Source organism: Eublepharis macularius, chromosome 12 (assembly GCF_028583425.1).
Source record: "Eublepharis macularius isolate TG4126 chromosome 12, MPM_Emac_v1.0, whole genome shotgun sequence".
Classification (NCBI taxonomy): domain Eukaryota; kingdom Metazoa; phylum Chordata; class Lepidosauria; order Squamata; family Eublepharidae; genus Eublepharis; species Eublepharis macularius.
The window spans coordinates 53869310-53895204 of NC_072801.1; the positions used below are offsets into that span (position 1 = coordinate 53869310).

General features: G+C 46.7%; 1 protein-coding gene across 2 annotated transcripts; it reads right to left on the minus strand.

Annotated features, from left to right (window-relative positions):
* LOC129340682 (uncharacterized) lies at positions 1 to 24895 on the minus strand. Of its 2 annotated transcripts, XM_054995614.1 has the most exons (10): positions 24681 to 24895; positions 19747 to 20062; positions 17253 to 17459; positions 15842 to 16060; positions 11381 to 11422; positions 8816 to 9034; positions 2768 to 2905; positions 2192 to 2335; positions 965 to 1137; positions 1 to 546 (listed from the first exon to the last, which is right to left on the minus strand). In XM_054995614.1, exons 1-9 carry the CDS (start codon positions 24714 to 24716, stop codon positions 980 to 982), a joined length of 1479 nt encoding a protein of 492 aa, XP_054851589.1. In that variant the 5' UTR covers positions 24717 to 24895; the 3' UTR covers positions 1 to 546; positions 965 to 979. The 2 variants fall into 2 exon arrangements, with proteins under 2 accessions (XP_054851589.1, XP_054851588.1); XM_054995613.1 differs by having other exon boundaries at positions 1 to 1137.
* Positions 24896 to 25895: the final 1000 nt, after the last annotated feature.

Consider the following 25895-nt stretch of genomic DNA (forward strand, 5'->3'; position numbering starts at 1 on the left):
TATAGTAGGATGAGAAGTGCTGTTAACACTTTGCACAGCCTGGGAAAAGCTCTGCTTCGGCAGCAACAACCGTCAAACCCCAAAATGCAACAATTCCTTCTGAAAACAGCAGTCAGTCAGACAGGTCCGGTTACCCCAAATGTTCCTGTGTGGGAAGATCCCAGGACCGCCTCACACTCAAGTTTTGTTGTGTTTCTCTAAAACAGTTTCATGCCGTGAAGCCAACAGCAGTTGTGCATGTTTCAGGAAAAAAATTTTTCGTGTTCCTAATGTTTGTACAATTAAAGAAGTTGATTGTTTAGGAGTCCAAAATATTTTTATTTAAATTCCAACTATCAAACTCAGTATCTGTTTTTAACTCTTAAATGCGAACCATATAATGCAGAAACTAGGGAAGGTTTTTATCGGGGTCCTCCTGTCCACAGGACAGAGTCTCAGCAGTTTCACTTCTCCTCTCCCTTTCATTCCTCTCCAGGATCCTCAGCCGACCGCTGTTTTGGGCAACCCTCTTCTCAAGACGAGACATCCTGGTATGAAACTTGTTAACTGTAAAGGGAAAGGGGGATTCCCTTGAATATGCTTAGACTTTTATATAGTAGGATGAGAAGTGCTGTTAACACTTTGCACAGCCTGGGAAAAGCTCTGCTTCGGCAGCAACAACCGTCAAACCCCAAAATGCAACAATTCCTTCTGAAAACAGCAGTCAGTCAGACAGGTCCGGTTACCCCAAATGTTCCTGTGTGGGAAGATCCCAGGACCGCCTCACACTCAAGTTTTGTTGTGTTTCTCTAAAACAGTTTCATGCCGTGAAGCCAACAGCAGTTGTGCATGTTTCAGGAAAAAAATTTTTCGTGTTCCTAATGTTTGTACAATTAAAGAAGTTGATTGTTTAGGAGTCCAAAATATTTTTATTTAAATTCCAACTATCAAACTCAGTATCTGTTTTTAACTCTTAAATGCGAACCATATAATGCAGAAACTAGGGAAGGTTTTTATCGGGGTCCTCCTGTCCACAGGACAGAGTCTCAGCAGTTTCACTTCTCCTCTCCCTTTCATTCCTCTCCAGGATCCTCAGCCGACCGCTGTTTTGGGCAACCCTCTTCTCAAGACGAGACATCCTGGTATGAAACTTGTTAACTGTAAAGGGAAAGGGGGATTCATTAGAGAACTCTCTCCCAAAATGCCTTCTGTGGGTGGCCATATCAGTTTCTAAAATTAACTGTCACCGCTGGCAGACTTGGAATTCCTATGATGATGTCTTAATAATGGTCACATCATCATTGCAGTATGAGCCAAAACAGACGTGACGAGATACCCAGGTTCAACTCATGTTCTCTTACCTCACGGTTTGTTGGGAAGTATAAGCGTCCTTACAGCTTAAAGTTTATGCATCTCCGAGCCGCGCGGCTTCAGGTGGGGGCCAGGCAAGCGAGGGGGAAGATGCAGCAATGCCCTCGCCCAGCCCCCGCAGAACGACACCAGGCTACATGGGGAAAGCAGGAGGAAAGGCGCCCAGAGCATTGCTGCATCTTCCACCCCCACTCCCCGCTCGCCGCTCGCCTGGCCCCCACCTGAAACCGTGCGGCTCGGAGCTGCATCGGAGCTGCATCGGAGCTGCATCGCCGTCGCTCTGTGGGGGCTGGGCAAGGGGTGGGTGGAGCAACGGTCCATGTGATCGGCGTAAAGGCAGAGCACGCCAAGCTATGCAGCTCTGGGCCATGTGGCTTTGGGCAGGGGCCAGGCGAGCGAGGGGGGGAGATGCTCTGGGCGCCTTTCCTCCCCGCTCTCCCAGTGCAACCAGGCGTCGCTCTGCAGGTGCCAGGCTGGGTGAGGGGGGGAGATGAAGTGATACTCCATGTAAGCGGGGAAGGGAAAATGCCGCGATGCACCTCGAGAGCGGGAGGAAAGGCGCCCCACGCCTGCACTTCCTGCTGCTCTGTAAATGCTAAACTTTAAGCTGCAAGGACGCCTACACTTCCCGACAAACCTTGAGGTAAGAGAACACGAGTTGAACCTAGGTATCTCATTACGTCTGTTTCGGCTCTATAACGGCAGAACACCCATGAGATATAGAAATCAGAGTTAGGGAGACATTTGTGTTTGCTTCCTGATCACTGACTTTGAAAATTCCTGCCAAGCAAGATACTCTTAAGACCAGGTGTGTGGTCAGGACATATGCTGTTGAACTCACATGTTTGAATCATGCGTTGCTCCATCCCCACAATGGTGGCGCAAACATCTTCAAAACCTTTTGCTGATGTTGAGGGATTGGTCACCTGCCTGCTTGTCAAGGGTCTTGATTCTTGGTCCTCCACCTCATCTGGAAGACTCTGCCCTGTATTATATTGGGATTGATAGTTCAGGTTGTTATATCTTACCATAATGACTGCACTGAATGTGCCTTCTCTCCAGATGCCAAGCTGCTGTATTTTAAAATTCATTTGCTGAGAACCCGAATTTGGACTACAATGTCAAAACAATGGAGATCACCTGTTAACAGTTTTTTCCCAAAAATCCAGCCATGTTTTTAATTCTTGAATGTGTAATAAAGCTGTCCAGTCACTGGAAAATAGCTGGGACTGTTGCCTGACCGCAGAGGGGGACAAAGGGCCACAAAGTCACCTACTGTAGGCCTGCAATTTGAGGGGCAGCTGAGGGACAGAAGCATTGAGTACCACTGTGGCACACACATGACAAATTAAATCTGATATATACATTCTTTCCTGAAATGGAGAAATGACCTCGAAATCAGTATTGGCAAACCAACCTCTGGGAGCATCAATGTTCTCAGGTTGCTCTTCAAGAACAGGACTGTCACCCACTTTCTGTTGCTGCACTTCCGCCCTTTTGGAGTCTTCCTCATCTTGCCTTCCCTCTTGTGTCCTGTCTTGTCCTCGCAGAACAGCTGTGAAGATTGTGATCAGCAACAGGTCAAAAACATGAAACAGGCTATTGTCAAGTAACACAATTAATACTTACCAATCTTAGTTCTGCATAAGCTTCTGAGAAACACTGCTCTGTTTGTCAGATCCAAATGCATCTGAAAAATGGAGAGCAGTTTTTTCTAGAAGGCTAGAGCAAAAATGAACTTGATTAGTCTGTACTGGTGCCTCAACAATGAAGCCACCATTTCTGAGAATAAATACTTATTCTTGTATTGGGGCCATTTTGGGCACATACTCTAAATTTCCCTGCCCTGGTACAGTGAAACTAGCCACCTCCTTTGTAGGTGCTATGATTCCCCGTTTTTTCCTTGAAGGGTTCTGTTTCTCCTTTCTTACATGGGCATGTATAGCAGAATATCAATATCGTTCTTTTGAATTAATTTTCCCTAGTAAGATTTGCACAGCCAACCTGAGTATGATTCTACTTTGTTGGGGCAAGGACCTGTGGTTGCTGAGTGAGTGTGGTGAGACGGTGGCTAGTTCCCTCTGCATGAAATTAGCTTAAGAGTGGAATGCCACATTCCTAATGTCAACTTTTAGGAAACCTCAAAATCCGATGAGTCTATGATTTCCTGCTAAAAAGGGAGGTGGGGAGCATGCACCCATTGAAAAGCCGTAAGTAACATCACTTGAGTAATGTAAGAAGGGGGGCAGTAAATACACAACCCTTATTCAATCTCACATCTTTCAGAAAATATACTCAGAGGCATGACGATGGCCCTGCCAACTTGGTCGCCTGGCACTTTCCCACAACCGTATCATCGATGTGAAATATGGAGGTTTGCCACTTTGTCTGGGAATGCCCTGCCAAGCCTCCAGAGCTTCAAAAAAAGAGAGGACTTCACTCTTTTAAATTTAGAGCGGCATTGCTTGGCCGTTCTTGGGTAGTCCTGCTCGGAAAGTTTATGAGCAGTATTCAAAAATATTGTCCTTGTAGGCAGATGAGTGCTGCTCATTTGGTGACTTGCTCTCCCTGATTGCAGAAGCAATGAAAGAAGGATTTCCATCTCCTCGCCTTTCCAGAAAACCCCTCTGCACTTTGCCATTATTTCTGCAATGAGAACCTCTGCCTAGTGCAAATTTGGTAGACCATTACTGAGCATGCTCCCAAAGGTGTGAAATAAATCACTGCATGGGAGATGTAGTCCCTAAACCCCAGATTATTAGCCTAGTAACTCCTGTCACTTTTTGAAAACGGGATATTTCCCCTGCACCACCACTTTTCTTCAATGAGTTGAATGTGGGGGTACATTGCAGTGTTGTGTCATGTCTTTGAAAACTCAATCTGCAATGTAAGCATCCCTCTTCAGCTTTGACTGTGCCTAAACCCCCAACCTATGACTACCCTTTTCAAAATATTCCAGTTGTGTTCTGCCATGGTTCTTGACGCCCCCACGGCATTCCACAATGGAGCCCTGCCATCATCACAGCACTCTTTTTGGCGTTGGGAAAAAAAAGTTTAATAAATTTTTAATTCCCTCTCAAGCCCACCCTGGTTCCTCAGGGGCTCCTTTTTTGCATGAAGCACATAAAGTGCTGATTTCTGAAGAAAGTGCACACTTATGCATGGGTTGCTGCCATTCACGAGTGTGTTGGGGGGAGGGAATAACTTGAAAAATAGCAGCTGCTCGCTATATAGAGAGGTCTGACCTGGTTAAATAACTATAATCACAGGAAATTATTCGGTTGTCATTGCCATTTTCAAAAAAGTGGTACTTTTGCTGAGAGGAATGGTTTTAATCTTGCCCCACAGACAGGATGTCTGTATTCTTCATCCCATTAACAAGGCAGAGTGGTTCAACATCAGAAAGATTTTAGTTTTAAACAACAAAGAGAGCTGTCGATCCATACTTGACTAGTTTAACTATATACAAGATGTTTCAGCAGGCAGACATCCCAAAAAGGCCACTCATCCCCTGGCATTTGCCATCATAAATTCTGCTAAGGTCTCTTGGACAACTTTTCCCTCTTTGAGGTCTCCCCTATTGTTGGCAAAAAGCTCCTCCCCTCCACTGGAATTTGCACAGGTGTGGGATCTCTCATGTCAGTTATCAAGGAATTTCCCCTCTCCTCCCAGATATTGTAGAGGATAACACATGCTGTCACAGTGCTGACAATGTTCTTTTCTCTACAATTGAGTCATAAGGCCAGGCACCACCATCTCGCCTTCAGACATCCAAAAGAGCAGTTCACCACATTTCTAGCCTGGCATAGCAACCTATCAAAGTTTCTGTGAGTACCAGTGACAACAGTTGACCCATAAGGCTTCATCAGCCAACGCCTAAGGGGGTATGCACCGTCCAATACAAGTAATGGTGGCACAGATACGCCATCCAAATTCAATGTAGGGTTTCCCGGAATGAAGGTCCCTGCATCCACTGCAGCCCATATTACTGAATTCTTAACAACAAAAGCATCATGGTTTTTACCACTCCACCCGATTTCAACGTTGATGAACTTGCCACAATGATCAACCATTCCCTGAAACAATCTTGAGGGGTAGTTTTTCCTATTACCATCCTGCTCCGGTCTACCACCAGGAGCACATATGAGAATGTATGTCCCATTGATCTCACCCGCACAGTGCAGGAAATCCCACCAGCCCCAGCTTCTAGGGAAAACCCAGCAGTCCCTGGGTTCATGTAGCTCTGCCAAGGCATACTAGGGTTGCTAGGTCCCCTCAATCTCCCAGCGGGAGATTTGGGGCCCTGGCTCTTACCTGGGAGGGTGGGGGTGCGTGCGCATGGAGTGCGTCCTCCAAGCACAATGACATCACATTGAAGTGACGTCATCATGCAGCCCCCTGGCTTGCGCCGTTGGGGGCTGCTGCGGAGCGCAGGAACGCTCCTGCACTTCCCAGCAGCCCAAAATGGGCTCAATCCATGCCAAAACGAGTGCGTATTGGGCCCGTTTTGGTGCGGATCGGGCCCGTTGTGGGCCCCTGCAGAGTGCAGGAACGCTTCCGTGCTCCGCAGCGGCCCCGATCCAGGCCAAAACAGGCCTTGGGTGGCTGTGTGCGGGGGGGCGCAGCACCGCGAGGGGCACGCGCATGGAAGGTGCACACACCCCCACTGGTCAGGTAAGTGGGGCGGGGGTGGGAGCGTGGGGGCGGGGAATCCCCCGCCCCCACCAGGGGTCTGGCAGCCCTAAGGCATACCATCTTGTTCTAAGCCTTCGTCTCCTGCCAAATCCGCAACATTCTCTCTATTTCTGCCAACAATGTTGGGCAACTTGGAATTGGACATAAAATTTCCACTTTCTGGCAATGTGTTGGAGACAAGCCATGTACAGGTTCAGTGAGCTCTGGATCATCAGGAGAACCAATTGGGCAACCACAAGCAATACTGCCACGTGCGGTGCCATGGTTGAGAGTATACATAGCTGTGGATCTCCAAAGACAACGGCTCTTCCAAGTAGAAAATTCCTTTTAATCAGTTCAAAACTTCTCCAAACAGAAATGCACCAAGGGTTGTTGTAGGAAAGGGGCGGACAAAGCCTATCATGAGTTTTCTGGGGAGCGGAACCAATTTGGGTATATTGATTGATATAGTGCTATTCTAGCTTTTAGAAAAGAAAAAAAGAGTGCCGCTGTGATTTCGTCAGCACTGACACCAGCGAAACCAGCAGAGAAAATGGCACTCTTTTGAGTGGCATGAGTACATGGGGAAGTGCAACAGAAGCGGGATGTTCATGAGAGTGGACACAATTACTAAAAAAAATGGGTTTGATAATAGCGCTACCGTGCTGCAAAAATAAGGCAGTGTGGAAATGGCAAATGTCAGGAAATGAGGTTATGCATAACTCTAAAAGTAACTCATCAACATTCCAAGCAGAAGCTCAGTTTAACAGGATACCTATTAAAATGAAATGTTTTTAAATGTTTTCCTGCATACACAGTTTTTATTCATGCAGTAAAGATGCTAGTACTTTGGTGGCAGCCACTGACAAAACAACATTTTTCAAAATCTTCAGTCAATCATATATCCATTGGCCAAACAGAAGCCCTGTCGAGCAAAAGCCCTACCTGGCCCCACACACTTTCTAAAAACACTTTAAGGAAAGGCATCAGCAGGCAATAAAGTGCTCGTGGGAGCCACACTGGAAACTCCTGGCCTGAGGTAAAGTGGCAGACTGTGAGGAAGAGACAAAAGCAGTCACCCAGTAGAGAATGTCAGGGCTTGCCGCGGCTGCCGCTGGGCATGGCACTGGGCGGTCTGCTCCTGACATCACAGGGGGGCCAGGGACTCTGCAGGACCCTGCTCTGTGGAAGGAGGGGCGGTATACCTCACCCAGACTCCCTCTCAGTCCACTCGCTGGCCTGCTCAACCTGGCCTGCTTACCCTCTGCATCCTCCTTCATCTCCTCCTTCCAGAACTCTCCTCCAAGCCTCCACCCTTGCATCCTACTGCTCTCACTCCACATCATCACTCCTCACTCACACCCACCACCTCAGAGCTCTTCCTAGCCACCTTATATAGGGCTTCCTTTCCCCGCCCCACCCTCCTTCTAGGCTTGTGCCCTCTCCTGACTTGGCCCAGCTGTGCCTTCCCTCGGGTGTTTCCCTCCTACCACTAATCCCTTCTTGGCTTCCTTGCCTTGCTGGCAGGGTGGGATTGAATGCGAGCCATCCCCAGCTGAGGTCTCCTTGGCCTTGCTCATGAGGAGCTGCCCCAGCCGGCTTCTTTGCTGCTGAGCCTGCCTGGCCTTGCTCACGAGGAGCTGCCCCAGCCGGCTTCTGTGCTGCTGAGCCTGCCTGGCCTTGCTCGCGAGGAGCTGCCCTGGCCAGCTTCTGTGCTGCCTGTTCATTGATGCCAGGCAGGGCTACCCATCTCCTCCCCCAGAATGCCTGTGGCAGCTCCACCTGGAGGGGCTTGGCTCCTGGCACCTCCTGAGCCAGGCTGCTGTCCTCTAGCAAGGGTGTGGCTCTGGGCTGTAGTGGCTGCTTCTCCTCCTTGGAAGGTACGGGCTCTGTTTGGGCTGTTGCTGGGTCCCTATTCCCCTTGCCTTGGCCCTTTTCCTCTAGCCTGCTTAGCCCCCTCTCTTCCCCATGGGGGGTGGGACTAGCTGGCTTCTCCCTGCTCCCTCCAGCCTTCTGAGGCTTTGGCCTTTCGCCCCTTCCCCCTGGAGTAGGCAGGTTCTGGCTCTGTTTGCCAGACAGAGCGGTTGAACTGCTGTCTCCCGGCTGCCCCCTGCTGCTGTCTGTCAGCAAGTCCGGGGGCTGGGCTGCTGACCACGGACAGAGAACTTTGTGCTTAATCAAGGGGCGGGGGAGGCATTTTATCCAATTGCAGGTGGGCACCGGGGTTGGAGAGGGGAGCACTGGTTTACTTTCCACTGCATCAATAGTACCATCATCACTCTTGATATGCAAAGGCAATTCACACTTCCATTGTACAGGGAGTGTTGTCCACATTTTAGTAATTGGGCTGTGCTTTCCTTTCATGCTACCAAGACTCTGTCGGCCAGCCAGTTTATGAAGAGGTTCATCCTCACATGGCCTCCCCAAAAAACACACAAAAAAGCCACACTAAGAAAAGCCACCCCTGGCTCCCCCCCCCCCCAATCATGCACAGAGCAAAAGGGTAATGCTGACTTTTCTTTGGTATTTAGCTCAAAACACTTGCCAAGAAGATAGCAAAATGTTTACAGGTGAATTGCAGGTCCCTCTTTGTTACACAGAATCCCAAACAGAGGCCCACCAGATTTCTTTCCCCCCATCTGCTGTGATACAGAATTACATGCAAAGAAATCTGGATCAAGGGAAGGAGCAGGACTACAAAGCCAACCATTCTGACAGAGTAGCTGACTCCCATCCGCCTCTCAACGAAAGGAGCCACTCACAGTCAACAGGATCTCAATTTCTGCCCCACCTGATTGAAGCCGGATGCCACAATGATTGCGATTTTGGCACTTCTGGAGGAAAAGCCCAGGAATCCCCTCCAGGAAGGATACTGTGTTCTTGTAGCCCAGAGAAACCCTGAATTTCTCCAGGTCAAATCCGTGCTTTTCATTCAGAATCTTCCTCAGTTTCCTCAGCTTCAGTCCTTGAAGACGCTTTCCAATGATATCCCGGATTAGCCCAAAGCCATCTGTAACAAGACAGAAGTTTACTTTCCAAAAGGCCATGCCATATAATGTAGCTGATTCCCATCTCCATATAATAAGGAGGGAGCCACATATGACAGCATCACTACCTTTGCCCTGCTGATTTAAGGAAGACAACACAATTCCAGATGACATTGCAACTTTGAAGAAGCAGTTCAGGAGTGTCCTGCAGACAGGACAACACATTAATGTAGCTCATCTCCAGGAATGTCTCCAAGTTAAATCCATGCTTGTTTATCAGGATCTTCTTTACATTGCCCTGATCTGGATGGACCAAGCCAGCCCAATTGCATGGGGCCTTAGAAGATAAGCAGGGTCGGACCTCATTAGTACTTGGATGGGAGGCCACCAAGGGAGTCCACTACACAGAGGCAGGCAATGGCAAACAAACCACTTCTGTTCAACTCTTGACCGGAAAATTTAATGATGGGTTGCCATAAGTCAGCTATGACTCAATGGCACTTTCCACCATCCTTTAGATTCTTTAACTTCAAACCACGAGGTAGGTATTGAAGACGATTCCAAACTGGCATCAAGGCAACAGACAAATCTCTTATGAAGAGTGGCTTCAATTCTCCAGTCTGTCCTACATGCTTATGTGAAGGTCACGACCATTTCAGTCTCCCTCTCATCCTCCAGCCTGGTGCCAAATCTATCAACCTCCCACTGCCACGTCAATATTCTTGTATCCTCCAAGCAAATTGTTGATTTTTCTGGCTCCTGGGTCATTTGCTTATTTGCATTTTTTTAGCATTAGTTTAGAGCCAAACTAAAGGTGATGGCAGGCACAGGGACAACCTGTAGCTGCCAACACCACTGTAAAGGAGAATTTAGTCATTTAAAAATTTATGCAAGACAAATGCCCTCCTGCATTTTCTGAAGTGCTGAAACAGCTGGGGGGGGGAAGCTATTTTAGCACTTTAATTGACGCAAAGGTGGGACGAGATCATCTATTGCTGCTGTGCTGAAGATCGGGCCCTCGCAACCATTTTTAAATGCCTAAATTCTCCTTCAAGATGGTGCCAGAAACCAAGGGTTGTCCCCATGGCCACCCTCACATCTGTTTTGGCCTTTAGTTGGCAGTGCTTTGGTTGCCTTTTATTAATGCTGTTGATTTCGAGTTTTGTGCTGTTTTCTACGTGTATCATTCCAACGGCTTTCACTGTTTTTACTGGAAATAAGTAGCTTACTCAAATTCCTGAAAAAGTGCAGCATAGAAGAACAGTCATTAGGGGAATACATATCTAGCATAGCCAGCATTGGAAAAGGACCTGAGAGTGGGAATAAATAGAGGGGGAAATTAGCCATGGATGCCAGTCCAGCTACCAATCACATTTCCATCCTGCTTCTCTGCCAAGGAGTCCAGGGCAGCATTTGTGATTTCTCCCGTATCCATTTTATCCTCATTATAACCCTGTAAGTTAGATTAGGCTGAGAGAGAAGGACTGAGCTTCATGGCTGAAATAGGGATTTAAACCTGGGTCTCCCAAACCCTAGACTAACCACCACACTACTCCACCCCTACAATGACAAGCTCAGGGAAGCTGAATTGGCAAAGACACAGAGAGAACTACTGCAGAATCTAATCTAAATTGGGTTGGATCCAACAATGTTGGCCAAACTCCCTTCCTTCCTACTGCCTCCATCCCATATTATTAACACGATTTTTATTCCCTCTTTCTGCACTCACAGGGCTAACACATTAAAACTAAGATTAAAATTATCTTAAAACCCATTAAAACTAGCATACAAATACATCATTAAAACAATTTAAAACCAGAGATTAAAATTAGTACAAAAATAAAAACAAAAGTTAAAATACTGAAGAGTAAGGAGGGATCAATGAGAGAACAGCAACTGAAACAAAAACAGAAGACAGAAATGGAATGGGACAGGTGACTCTCCCTCAGGAGAGTTCCAGTGAAGGCCTTGTCTCAACTTGCCACCCACCAAATCTCTTCTGAGGGCCAAGCTACACATGACGAATGACACTTGAATGGCAAGTGTATTTCTCCCTGTTCACTTGCCCTCCACTCAATCCACTTGCCGTTCAAGTGTCATTCGTCATGTGTAGCTTGGCCCTGAGTAGAGCCTCTGAACATGACTGCGGTAGCTTTTGTTCACACAGGGTCAACTATTCTCAGCACAGACTTTTTGACAATCAAAAATGCTCTCTCCTTCCTTTTTCACTCAGATAAAAGCTATTTGGATCCAACTCTTTATCTGTGGTCAATTGGCCAGCACATAGGGGACAGCACGGCCCCACTGAGCTATGAAAATTTTCAAGCATATCTCCCATCACCACCTCCAGCAAATGTTCAGTGTTGTACCTGGTTCTTGGCTTCTTGGTCCTTCTGTAAAACACCAACTTCCTGCAGAAATGGAAGCAGCACAGAGAACAAAATCCTAGTCAATAAAAAAAAATTGTTCCAGATATAGCAGCACAGCACAGTTGATAACTTGAACAGAAAAAGGAAATCCTGAGGTGTACAAATTGCTGTTGGTTGCCCAGTAGTGAAGGAAAAGACCCTCCACATTGTTTTTGAGCAGAACCACAAGTGACAAAAGGCACAGATTGGACACTTGTCTGCTTCCCTCAAGTTTTGATGGGAAATGTAGGCATCCTAGTCTTGCAGCTTGGCTCTCTGACTGCTGTCCAATGGACTTTTCAACTGTCACTTGTCCAGCATTCCGCCAAGCTGCCTACATTTCCCATCAAAACTTGAGGGAAGCTGACAAGTGTCCAACCTGTGCCTTTTGTCACTTGTGGTTCTGCTCTTTATTTATTAGAATATTTATACCCTACCTTTCCATTTTGTACTCAAGGAATCATAAAATGTTAAAATCATATAAAACAGTTACAAAATAAAAAGCAGCAGCCATTTTTAAAAATAACTTGCCAGCTCCACCTCAGCTGTTTCATACTAGAGTTCTAATGCTTTTATTTAAAAATATCCTAAAAAACAAGGGGATCCAGACACAGAACCCAGATCATAATATGACTGTTCCACTTTACAATAACACTTGATGTGCAAGTTTCAGTCACTCAGAGTCCAAGACTGAAGCTTAAAATGTGTGGAAACAGACATACACATTGGCTTGGATCCAGCCTGCTTTCCTGTTCAGAGTGGCCCAGTCCCCCTCCTTGCTACAGTCCCTGTCCCACATGACTCTTGGTACAATACATCCTAGGATACTCCGCATAGCCTTTTGGGGTGGTCAAAGAGGATCCTTTTGTGATGAATGGAAAAGCTGCTTGGATCCAACCCATTAACTTAATGAAGCAATCAAGGATAAAAGCAGAAGTACCCCACAGAAAGAGGCGTTACTCCAAATGCGCTGGATTTGGTCCCTTCTCTTAAATGGCATGCTACCTACTGTTTAAATCTCTGCCATCAGCTTTAAGACACAAGTGACCTGAAAACCTTATCTAAACTTCACAGTTGCAAGTGTTGAGTTTTCCATGAAATTACAGCCAAAACACAAATTTGAAAATTCTTCTGTTTTTAAATGAAAGAGAACAATTCAGGGATAGTTCTGGGTGATAAACACACAACACAACCCTTTATTACGTCTGTATCATAAGAAAGGCTCCCACTTATTTTTAGCCCTGTGACAAATTGTATGAAAAGAACTTACACAAACTGAATAGGGAGAGTGTTCACCATCCCAACTGGGACTGGGAATACCCCACAGAGCGCCAGTCCATTAATTTTCATGGACCGCAGAGCACAGACCGCTCCCCGTGGAACAGCCTTGGTTTGTGGGATGGTCCATTGGTCAGTGGTCCGTCTTTTCCAGAGGCCCTGTCCCTGTCCCCGGAGCATTCACAGACGCCAAACTCACAGTGAGTCTTTGGCAGGCTGTCCTCCAGCCACCCTACAAATTTGCCCAAGATTGCACCTCACACATCTGACTTTCAGACCCTCAAAGAGGCTGCCCCCACGAAACTTCCAGTACACAGAATAGGAGCTGGAAATGCCACAAGTAGTCCACACAGCCTCAGGTAGCCCACACAGGCTCAGCCAGATCTAAGGTTGCCCGCGCCCGGGGCAACCCTCACCTGGCCACTTCGCATGCGCGCGCAGCACACGCACACTCCCGCGCTGCATGATGACATCACTTCGGTGACATCATCACACGGGGCGGAGTGGAGGCAGCGTGCGGGGCTGGGAAGCCGCCGCTCCATTCGCCTCCCTGCAGGCAAATGGCGCAGGCGGCCTCGCAGCCCTCCACGCTGCTTTCACCTGCCCCGCAGGACAGGGAGGGGCCAGCTTGCCGGGCAAAAGGCAGTGCGGCCCTCCATGCTGCTTTCGCCTGCCCCACAGGACAGGGGGCGGCCAGCTTGCCGCACACCCCCTGCCCTACAGGGCAGGCAAAAGCAGCGCGGGGGGCTGTGAGGCCACCCGCGCCATTCGCCTGCCCTGCAGGACGGGGCGGCCAGATTGCCACGTACCCCCTGCCCTGCTGGGCAGGCAAAAGGCAGCGCGGGCGGCCCCACAGCCCCCCACGCTGCCTTTTGCCTGCCCTGCAGGACAGGGGGTGCGTGGCAAGCCTGCCTGCGTTGCTGCCTGCGCCCTCTGGCAGCCGGCCCCTGCTCCCGGCACCCCCTCCCTGGTTGGCACCAGGGCAGACTACCCCCCTGCCCCCCCTCAATCCAGCCCTGCAGGCAGTCCACTACCTCAGAAGCAAAAGAGGAATGGAAAGAAATTTATGAAACAGAAGGAGCACAAGCCCTTAGCCAAGGAAGCTTGCCTTACACCCAGAGACTGGAATGGAGCACAGCCCAAGGTAGCCCACTGCCTCAGAAGCAAATGAGAATAGAAAGAAAAAATTATCAAACAGAAAAATGGCGAGCCGTCTTCTGAGGAAGCTTGCCTTGCATCCAGAGACTGGAAAGCAGCACAGGCCCAGCCTAGCCTTCCATCTCAGAAGCAAATGAAAATGGAAAGAAAAAAAGGAGAAACAAGAATGAGTCATCAGGCGAGAAACCCAAATAAGCTTGCTTCTACCCAGAGCCTTGTTGCAACACAAGCCCCTATCCTCCCTCCCTCTGGCACAGTACGAAATAAACACTCGGCCACAAGCAGTTCCTGGCTAGGAAGTGAAAGAACAGCTCCATGGTTGTCTTATATACTAGATGCCAACACAGAGAATAATGGGGGCTCTTGGGTTGGCAGCCAGAGCTGCCTACCAAGGTATTTGCAATTATGAATTGTGTGTTTCAAGGGCTACCGAAGGTCTGCAAGCAGCCTCTGTATTGCCTAGGAAATACATTGCTCAGCGCTGGGATGTCGGGTTTGACAGAACGACGGACCAGCCAAAGTTCATTGCAGCTGTGAAAAACAGCGTGGTCCATGGACCGTCGGTTCACAAATGCTGAACTGGCCCAGAATGTGTATATTTTTGGTCCGTTATCTGGTCCGTGCCTACCTCTAATCCCAAATCAGATTCTAACATACCTCAAGGTAGTTAAATGTCCAATTACTCAAAGTCTTGATATGCACTTTCATGTGAGTCAAAATGTCTCTTTGGTTTAGACCCACCCACACACCCACACTTGGTTCATGATCCATCTGTGGATCATTAACCAGTCATCTTTCTGTGAAATGAAGAAGAGACTGTCTATCTCCAGAGCTCTCTCCCCAGAGCTTCCCTGGATCAATATTCTCTTTAAAAGCTTGTGGGAGAGTTTTCACCCAAATATTCACAATGCATCCTTGGTTAAAGCATTCATTCAACACAATCTAATGGAATCACTTGGAGGTTAAAAACTAAGATGAAAGTTGATTTTTGTATGGTTTTTATACAGCAATAAAATCCTGTAAAAGATAAAAAGTTGCACTTCGGGGACATTGTTTACTAATGCACAGGTAGAAATGTCCTAAGAGGACAAAGTTCTAGAATCACATCTGTACGCATTCTGCCAAAAAACTGCAGCTAGGTCAGGAAGGATTAGAACTATATTATAATGAAAGAGCTCTGAAAGACATTTGTAGAAGGAAATAGGATTTACTGTATTGCAATGGTTTTGTATGTGTTTATGTATGTGTATTCCCAGTTCTCCTATATCTTATTTCCAGTCGTTGTATCTGCACTTTGGCTGTAAGAGAGAGATTCTGGTCCCAGTTCTGTGTTTCTTTTCCTGTCTTGTTGGATTAGGGTTGCCAGATCTGGGTTGGGAAATTCCTGGAGATTTAAGGGTGGAGCCTGAGGAGGGAGAGACCCTCAACAGGGTATAATGCCAGAGAGTCCATCCTCCAAAGCAAGCATTTTCTCCAGGGGGGCTGATCTCTAGTCTGGAGATCAGTTGTAATTCCAGGAGATCCCCAGGCCCCACCTGGAGGTTGACAACCCTATGTTGGACAGGTGCTGAGCGATGTGACAAGACCTGACAAAGAATGACCTGTATGTCCCATGCATCCTTGCGTGGCCCTCAAAAAAGCCACACAAAAAAGCCACTCCTGGCTCCCCCCCCCCCCAATCATGCACAGAGCAAAAGGGTAATGCTGACTCTTCTTTGGTATTTAGCTCAAAACACTTGCCAAGAAGACAGCAAAATGTTTACAGGTGAATTGCAGGTCCCTCTTTGTTACACAGAATCCCAAACAGAGGCCCACCAGATTTCTTTCCCCCCATCTGCTGTGATACAGAATTACATGCAAAGAAATCTGGATCAAGGGAAGGAGCAGGACTACAAAGCCAACCATTCTGACAGAGTAGCTGACTCCCATCCGCCTCTCAACGAAAGGAGCCACTCACAGTCAACAGGATCTCAATTTCTGCCCCACCTGATTGAAGCCGGATGCCACAATGATTGCGATTTTGGCACTTCTGGAGGAAAAGCCCAGGAATCCCCTCCAGGAAGGATACTGTGTTCTTGTAGCCCAGAGAAATCCTGAATTTCTCCAGGTCAAATCCGTGCTTTTCATTCAGAATCTTCCTCAGTTTCCTCAGCTTCAGTCCTTGAAGACGCTTTCCAATGATATCCCGGATTAGCACAATGCCATCTATAACAAAGGCAACGGATTAGATACCTTTCAAAAAGCCTCTTCATATAATGCGGCTGATTCTTATCCCAACAATTTCCATTTTTTTTGTTTACAGAGTGCTCCCACTCTTAACTTCAGTCCTGGTGCCAAATCTGTCAAATTCCCACTGCTAGGTCAATGCTCTGCTATTCTTCCAGAAATTTGCAAATTGTTGATTCTTCAGGCTCCTTTATTATTTGCTTACTAGCAACAAAGCCCATGGGAAAAAATAAAATGGGCTCTAGAAGGGGAGGGTGGGCAGGTGGGCATTCCCTCCTCCTCCATCACTGATCCCAGCCAGATGAAGGCAGGGGGTGGGCATGGCTACCTTCTCTGCACCTGATCCAAAAGGGGGTGGGCATGGCCGGGTGAATGGGGGGGGCATTGCTTGCTGCCCTGCAACTGATCCCTGCTGGGTGAAGTTGGGGGTTGGAGTACCTCCTGCTCTGCACCTGATCCCAACCCCCGTGATGGGAGGCGGGCATTGCCACCTGCTCCGCTCCTGATACCTGCTGGGTGAAGTAGGTGGCGAGCATTACCTCCTGCTCTGCTCTTGATCCCACACGGGTGAAGGGGGAGGGCATTGTCACCTGCTCCTCGCCTGATCACAGCTAGGTGAAGCATGGGCAGGTATTGTCACTTGCTCCACTCCTGATCCCAGCTGGGTGAAGGCTGGGAGCAGGCATTGCCCCCTCTCTGCTCCTGATCTCAGCTGGGTGAAGACGGTGAGCAAGCAGTGCCACCTGCTTCACTCCTGATCCAGGCAAAAAAAAGGGAAGCTCTCCCAGAAAAACAAACCTAAACCAAGAACGGTGCCCCACAACTTGGAGATATAGTAATATAATGTAATAATTTAATCTGTGAAAAAGTCCAAAGTGTAAGGTTGCATCTTATACTGCCACACAAGAGGGTGCATGTGTGACAGTGAGTGAATGTTCATTATTATATTATGAAATAAGAGTTTGGCTTGTTTTTCAGAATGTTTGCTATATTAGCTTTTTGTTACAGATGCATGGTGAATCATGTGTGTTAAATAGATGAAACGAGAGATTTATTAGCTGGCTGCTTGTTGGAATGTGACATCTCCTTCCATATATCCCAGCTCCACCTGCAATAAAAAACAAACATCATCAAGATATGTATGATTATTGATACCTTGAAAGATATTTACCTGCTGGACACTCTTTTAAACTTTCTTCTGTTGTTCTGTCTCCACCTATAGAGAGCTCGGGATCCCAGCTGGGTGAAGGTGGGGGGCAGGTATTGCCGCCTTCTTTGCGCTTGATTTCGGCATGGGCTTCCCGCTGCAGCATGCTCTCTGAAGGTCTAGCTGCCTCATCTGGGCTTCCCTCCACAGCAGCGCCCTCTGGAGGTGCACCTGGGTACAAAATGAGTTGTCTTGAATATGCTTAGCCATTTATATAGTAGGATTTGAACTTTTTAGCACTGGCCTGCTTATAGCCAAACATGACCTGACAGCAGCCATTGGGGAAAAATCTGTGGCTGCCAATACCACATTAAAAGAATTTAGCTAGTTAAAAATTGCTGCATGGCCAATGTCCCCCCCGCCCCCCCCCCCGGCCCTCGATAGACACATTCTTTTTAAAAGTGCTGAACCAGCTGTAGTGGAGCTGTTTGTGAACTTCAAAAGGTGCAGAAGGGGTCAAGATTGCAGCAATTTTTAAATGGCTAAATTCTCATTTAAAATGGCATCAGCAGACATGGGTTGCCCCGTGGCCACCATCTCGTCTAGTTTGGCCTTAGTTCTTGGTAGTTTGGTTGCCTTTTTGTTTAGAGTTTACTGCTATTGGTTTCTGGTTTTGTGCTTGTATTGACTTGTATCTTTCCAACCGGTTTCATTGTTTTCTTTTTTCAATGGAAATAAACATATTACACAAATCCTTGGCCAAATGCAGCATGTCTAGCATAGCCAGCACTGGGAAGGTGCCTCAAACAGATGTTTATCTTCCAAAAGGCCATGCCATGTAATGCGGCTGATTCCCATCTACAAATCGTAAGGAGGGAGCCATGTATGACAGCATCAGTATCTTTGCCCTGCCTGATTTAAGGAGGACAACACAATTCCAGATGACATTGCAACTTTGGAGAAACAGTTCATGGATGTCCTGCAGACAGGACAACACATTAATGCAGCTGAGCTTACACAGGAATGACTCCAAATTAAATCCATGCTTGTTTATCAGGATCTCCTTAACATTGTCCTGACCTGGATGGCCCATGAAGATAAACAGGGTTGGACCTGGTTAGTACTTGGATGGGAGGCCACCAAGGGAGTCCATTACTAGACATGGGCACAAACAGGGGGAAAAAACCCAAACACCCTGTTCGTCGTTCGGTGCCATCCACGAACAACAAACAATGAACATGGACGAACATGAACTGTTCCCAGACATGTTTGTTGTTCATTGTTCATGGGGGGCAGAACCCCCCCACACACACACTTAGTGCCCCCTTCCCTCAAACTCACTTACCTGGCCCTGCCAGGTCAATACTCTTGTATCCTCTCAGCACTCTGTAAATTGTTGATTTTTCTGGCTCCTGGGTCATTTGCTTATTTGCTTTTTTTTTTAGAATTGGCCTGCTTAGAGCCAAACTAAATGTAATAGCAGACACAGGGACAACCTGTGGCTGCCCACACCATTGTAAAGGAGAATTTGGCCATTTAAAAATTGCTGTAAGACAAATGCCCTCCCGTATTTTTGAGGTTCTGAAACAGCTGAAACAGCACTTTAAATGGTGCAAAGGGGGGACAAGATCATCTATTGCCACTGTGCTGAGGACTTGATTGAGCTCTTGCAACAATTTTTAAATGCCTAAATTCTCCTTCAAAATGAGGCCAGAAACCAAGGGTTGTCCCCGTGGCCACCCTCACATCTATTTTGGCCTTTCGTTGGCAGTGCTTTGGTTGCCTTTTATCACTGCTATTGATTTCCAGTTTTGTGCTGTTTTCTACGTGTATCATTCCAATTGCTTTCACTGTTTTTACTGGAAATAAGTAGCTCACTCAAATTCCTGGGCAAATGCAGCATAGAAGAACATTCATTACGGGAATATATATCTAGCATAGCCAGTAAGGGTGTGCACCCTGAAAACTGGGTTTACCCAAAGCAGGAAAAACATTCGGAAATACCCAAAACCAAAAGCAACAAGCCGCTTTGGATTCAGGTATTTGAATTGCTTCAAAATGCTCCATAAAGATTCGGAGCATTCCAAAGTGATTCAGGGGGATGGGTTTTCTTCCAGCATGCCCCCATCCCTCACACACACCCCACTTAGCCCCCATCCCCTCCAACCCACTTACCTGGCCCTTGCAAGCGGTAGGGTCCTTTAAATGGCTCAAACCCCACAAACATGGGATTGGCACTGAGCCAGGTGACAAGACGTAGCAAAGAATTACTTGTATGTCCCACTCAGCCTTGCATTCTTGTTTCAGACAATCCTTTGTAGTCCTCAAACTCACTGTGCAGTGAGTGCAGACAGCAAATGGTCATTGGGTTCTGTCCAACCAGTTTTTCCCTTTGACCACTAAAAAAAAGGCTACGCTGAGAATCATAGCACCTGCATGGACAAACCCCATGTGGGATAGGGGCTGAAATAAGGAGGAGAATGAGCAAGATTGAGCTTCTAGCAAATTATACATTTACCTGTTTCTTCATCCATTAGGCAGTCCAATCCTTGTCTTTCCTTGAGCCAATGATTAAGAGGAGCACCATAGGCTATCTTGACCACTGTTGCCTGGGAATTTTTTTCCAGAACCACCACATTCTTCATGTCAGTCAACAAGTCTGTGAGCGAGTGATACCCATGAAGAGCCAGTTGGGGGTGGTGGCCATGGAGCTTGTAGAAGGCACCAGAAAAATCTCCATATTTGATCCCCTGAGGGTGCTGGAGCAACAAATGCACCACGTTGCTTTTCAAGGTACTAGCATCTGCCACATCCAGAGCCATCAGATGCTCAAGCTGGAAGAAGCAGATGTGTCAGGAACAGCATAACAATATGATTCACCCCCTTGAACATTCTCCCAGCTATACTTTATCTGGGTGTACATCTTTACCCCTCTCCCAGGCTTGGGAATAGTTAAAACACTCCCTATACTCTGAACCTACATGATGGGAGAACTAAGTACCTAGGAATATTCAAATGCAGGATTGTATATGTGGTCCTCAATACATGTGCAGGCTGTTCTTGCTTGGCACACGTGAATGCTGCTTTCACAGGAGCTCCCCTTGTGTGATTTCATCTGCAAGTTATTCCAGAGGGCAGAGCACCAATTCAGCTCTGTTTTCACTGTGAGAAGTACTGTAGGCTCTTTTGATTTGCAAATTCACATTTCTTTAAGGTATAAGAAAGTGTCAAGATCTTCATTTCTATGAACAGATGTGGGGGAAAATGGGATACTATTAGCAGTTGAAGAGGAGGAACGGATATCTAACATGAATGTATTCACATGGAGCAAATTGAAATGTGACTGTGCAAGTGAGTGCATGGAAAGCTGGAGGAGGGACATATGAAATGAGGTTCAGTTGAGCATCCCTTGGTATTTAGTGACATGTATTTCTTTCCTCAGATCCAGTTCCTGAAGACTGGATCTGAGGAAAGTTGTCAAACCTCCTTTGTTTTCTCACAGAGGGGATTTTTTCTACCCTCCTTATCTGTGTTGCCTGCACTTTCCTAGCTTCTTATTAGTAAACCTTTGCTTACCATTGCAAATACCCAAGGGACGTTGTGGAGCTTATCTTGGCCAACATGGTCCGATTCCATTCATATTTGGCCCTGCAAGTCCCACCATCATCCTGAAGCTCGTTGATAATTTTGAAATCCTTAGTTTTATTTTCTGACAATGTGTGCCTGCTACGAATAGAGTACCTTTGCTTCCATTGAAAATGTGGGTGGGGCAGTCGCAGTTTGTCTCAATAACCTGGGCAAAGATATCCCAGTTCATCATCCTGAATTATCGCCCGGTTTCGAACCTCCCATTTCTGGGAAAGGTGATTCCTGAAGGATGTCTCAGCCCTAGAACCCTTCCAGTCCGGGTTCCATTCGGGACATGGGACGGAGACGTGATTGGTTGAGGCAGAGTCGGCTGAAACTGAACCCTACGAAGACAGAGGTCCTGTACTTGAGCCATGGGGGATTAGGTTCAGGACTCCGGCTCCCGGCCCTCAATGGGGCACCATCAGTGCCCGTTCCGAGGGTTAAGAGCCTAGGGGTGATCTTGGATACCTCCCTGAAAATGGAGGCACAGGTCACAGCGGTTGTCAGGTCCTCTTTTTTCCATCTGCAGCAGACCAGGCAACTTGTCCCTTACCTGTCAAGCCGTGACTTAACTACAGTGATCCAAGCAATGGTCATCTCTAGGCTAGATTACTGTAACTCGCTCTACACGGGGCTGCCCTTGAGCCTGACTCAGAGATTACAGCTAATATAAAATGCAGCAGCGCATGTTATTACAAGAGTGCCAAATAAGGCACATATAACACCATTCTTAACGCAAGCAGCATTGGTTGCCAGTGGAGTACCGGATCAGATTCAAGGTTCTGGTATTGACCTATAAGGCCCTGTGCGGACTGAGACCAGCGTATCTATGGGACCATCTCTCTCCATATATTCCCCAGAGGACACTCTGATCAGGGGACAAACAGCTGTCGGTGGTCCCTGGTCCCAAGGAGGCCCGCCTAGCCTCAACTAGAGCCAGGGCCCTTTTGGTCCTGGTTCCCACCTGGTGGAATGCTCTGTCTGTTGAAATCAGGGTCCGGCAGGACCTACTATCTTTTCTATGGGCCTGCAAGACAAAGTTGGCTGGGCCTCCACCGGCCTGGATAAAGGGGTATATAAATCTTAACCCTTCCTGTGAAGGTTGTCCACCATCCTGTTTTAAATGTGTTGTTTTTAATGTACATGATTTTTAATTGTATTTTTAATATGTTGCTATCCGCCCTGAGCTCTCTCACAGGGAGGGCAGAATACAAATCTGAAATAAATAAATAAATAAATAAATAAATAAATAAATAAATAAATAAATAAATAAACTTGGTAGCCAGTTTTCAAAAGCCTAACTTTATTGTTCGGTGAGTTACACCTGCTTAAGACAACCACAGCTTCCAAAACAAAAAGCAGGAGTACGTGGGAGGTCTAGAGATAAACTGAGCCAGGATGTTACATAATTCCTTTCATATTGAACACTGCGACTCCAACCATCATTTTGAAGCTAGTGGCAAATGTTGAGGTGCCTAACATTATAGGCTGCAAAGTTATGCCTCCCAGATAGATGGGATTCACCTCTGAGACCCAGTTTGGTGTAGTGGTTAAGAGCAGCAGGACTCTAATCTGGAAAGCCGGCTTTGATTTCCCACACCTCCACCTAAAGCCAGCTGGGTGATCTAATGTCCGCCTAGCTCTCTGAGACATAACACGCACTTATGAGTAGCAAAATCATAAGCCCTCTCACTAATGTACTCCAAGCCGCAGTAGCAAACCACCTGACAGGGTGAGACATTGCCTGCTCCCACCTGGCAATGTCAGCTCCCACCTGTGAACAGAATGTGAATGGAATGCAGAGTGATTAGGTGTGGCTGGTTCCTGCCCTCCCTGCTGCGGACATGCAAGATGACTAACATTAAAGGTGCTTGAGAGATTATCCTTGACAAAACACCTTGGACGTTCTCTCCTCCATTTCCTATTCAGAGTTGATTGGAACTCTGAATGATCAAATCCTATCAAGCAATCTAGAACCATCAATTATCTCTGATAAGTTTAGACACTTCCTGGGAAAACCTAATCTAAAATTTAAATTCATTGTCCAGCCCTGGAGATTATTAATTAGAACTGTAGCTTTGTCCTCTGGCACTGGGAACAATTAATCTAAGCCTCTCCAGCTCCCACTGTCACACCCCGGTACACCAATCAATGTTTCTCAAGCCCTTTGTCTGTCCAAGGAGACAATCATTAAAGTCATCGTTTTTCAGGCTGAAGTCACCTTCTTGCTGCAGGGCCCATTTTTGTCCCATAATTGGTCAGGCCTTGCCCCAGCCAAATGGTGCACATTTACTCGGATCCAAGCGCCAAGAGGCTCAAATCCCTCTGAGCCTCTTGGCAAAGGATGCTGGTCGTTCGAGCCTTCTTCCTCCGCAGACTTCTCTACTCCTCTGATGATAACTATAACTCAAATTCCATAATTCTATATCCAGCCTCCTCACTGCATTTCCTAGGACTCTTGTATGCTTGTGTTTTGCATTGTCTTTTGCTATGTGTTTGAATTTTCCCTTTAAATAAAGATTCCTTGCTTTGGAAAATACCCGTCTAGTCAGTTTCCTCAGGGAAGGAACCTGGTAAAAATGGGTGGAGGATCTCGCTTGTTACCAACCTCTCACAGCTTTTCCTTGCTTGCTAATTCCCCCTACTCACGAGGAGACCCATCTGACTAACACTTGGGTCAGTCACAGCTTCTCAGAGCTCTCTCAGTCCCACTACCTCATAGGGTGATTGTCTTGAGGATAATAACTCATTTTGTAAACCGCTCTGAGTGGGAATTAAGTTGTCTTGAAGGATGGTATATAAATCAAATGTCGTTGTTGTTATCATCATCATCATTAAAGATACTTCAAAAGCTATGTACCCCAACATAAGCTTTGAACTCTCACAAATCATACAGATTCTGCCTTACAAGGTGGCACATGCTGGTGCCTGGTCCAAAACATGGTGCCTAGTGCAAAACATTTTGCACTAACTACTCCAAAACAGGATAAATTAAAATTAAGCAACCGTGGGCAGCTGCACTCTAAAATGCAACTTGAATGCAAAAAGCTTGAGACGTGTTGCTCTATAAACTCAAAATCTCACTCCCACCCAAAAATAAAAGCATGAAGTAAGAGCAGCACTTTTAAGCTAAAATAAATGTTTGAGGAATCAATAATGTCTAGCAATCATATTTTTTCCCTTGGGAGCTTTCCCCCACAAACCTAGGTAAGCTTATGCAGTTACACGTGTACTTTGTGGCTACTAAATGGAACAGAACTGTGCATCCACAAAGGAACTCTATTTCTTGTTTCAAGGACTCAGATGTGCTCTTTTAGTCAAAATAAGGTCCACGGTGTTTCATGGGACTGGCTCAAAAGCTTATGTAAAGATCACTGTGCAAACCAACAGACATATCCTTGGGGGGAGTCCTGCTGATAACAGCGAACAAACATCTGCAGCAGCGAGTGTATCCCAAACTGATTACTTTTAGGTTCTAGCTAGGGATCCCTTTCCTCCAGTGAGGGCAGGGTCTCCCCTGCTTCCAACCTCTGCCTCCTGAGATCTCTCACCTGGCTAAGGTGCGGGGGGGGGGCAGGGGGATGGGTTGAAAATCACCAGCAGTGCACTCCATGATGCCGCCCCCGGCAGATTCTGCTGCCATGGTGGTAAAAGAAGAGGCAGGGAACCCAAATAATCTTTGGATTGCTCCAAATCATCTACTCCAAACACATTTTGTCAAACCCAGCCATATGCATGCAGGCAAAGAGGCAGAGATGTTTAAATCTCTCTTCTTTTCCTTGTTTACTAGCAGTGTCTCTGGATTTCCTTCCCAACACTTACCTTAAAGCGCGGTGCCTTAACGTCCCACAAAGACATGAGATTCCAAAAATGAATCTTGCTCTTCTACCCAAACAGTATCACCACTCAAACAGCTGACTCTCTGCACTCAGCCTTTCTCCCAGCCACACAGCTTAGGGGAGGGAATATATGCATCAGCCTTAGGTTTCAGTTTTGCTTTCATCAGATGAGGAATACAAAGCTGCCCGAAGAAGTGATGGTGGAGGAGGAGTTCCAGGCTGGACAAGTTGTGTGGTGGATTTTGCTTTGCCAGAGCATGAAAGCAAACAAGACTTTTTAGAACCCCCCCCCCTTTTAAGAAAACAAACCGGCTGCCCTGTTGTACCTTGCCCCGCAACTTAACACAGACATTTAATAAGTAGAGGGAAATGGGGCGTGAAGATGAATAACTTTAGAAGTGTGAGTTTTATGTTGTTTAATACGTCTGTCTTACAATCACTTGTGCTCTGCTCTGTTTCAGTATTTCATCAACTCCATTGGATTTCCACTGATTTTAAAGCTTTACAAATTTGCATTATGTACTCTATTAAATTGCTTATTGAAATGTCTTTGAAATTGACTGTACTGACTCACACAGTGTAATCCACCTTGAGTCTGAGGGCGAAGCTACAAGTGACGAATGACACTTGAACGGCAAGTGTATTTCTCCCTGTTCACTTGCGCTCCACTCAATCCACTTGCCCTTCAAGTTTCATTCGTCACTTGTAGCTTGGCCCTCAGTGAGCAAGACAGGTTATTCTAAATAATGTATTATAAAAAAAATAGAAAAGCTTCCCCTGGTAAACCAATGTGGGTCATGCTACAGTTAAAAGACAGAGTAGAAAGACTTTAAAACGTTAGCAGCCTTCCCCCGCCCCGCCCCCCCACTGAGAAATTGACAAAACCTTTTATTGCACGTGGAAGTGGGATCGGGAAATATTACATTGCGTGCCCAGTCTGATGTTTTTGGACATCTTCTGGTTTTCCGGGGGACGGGGTGGGGGGGGGGTGTAATTTTTTTAAAAAAATTGCCTGGATCATCATAGAAACATACTTGGATGCTCTCAGAAACGCATATTTTCTACCCTGGCTGAACGACCAGAAATTCAAGACAGCTTTTAATGGGCGGGTTTCTGTTGGAAGACGGCACTGAAAATATAGTCCAAATCGACTGATTTGTAAATATACCAGTCGAGGAGGAGGATAAATCGCTAGGAC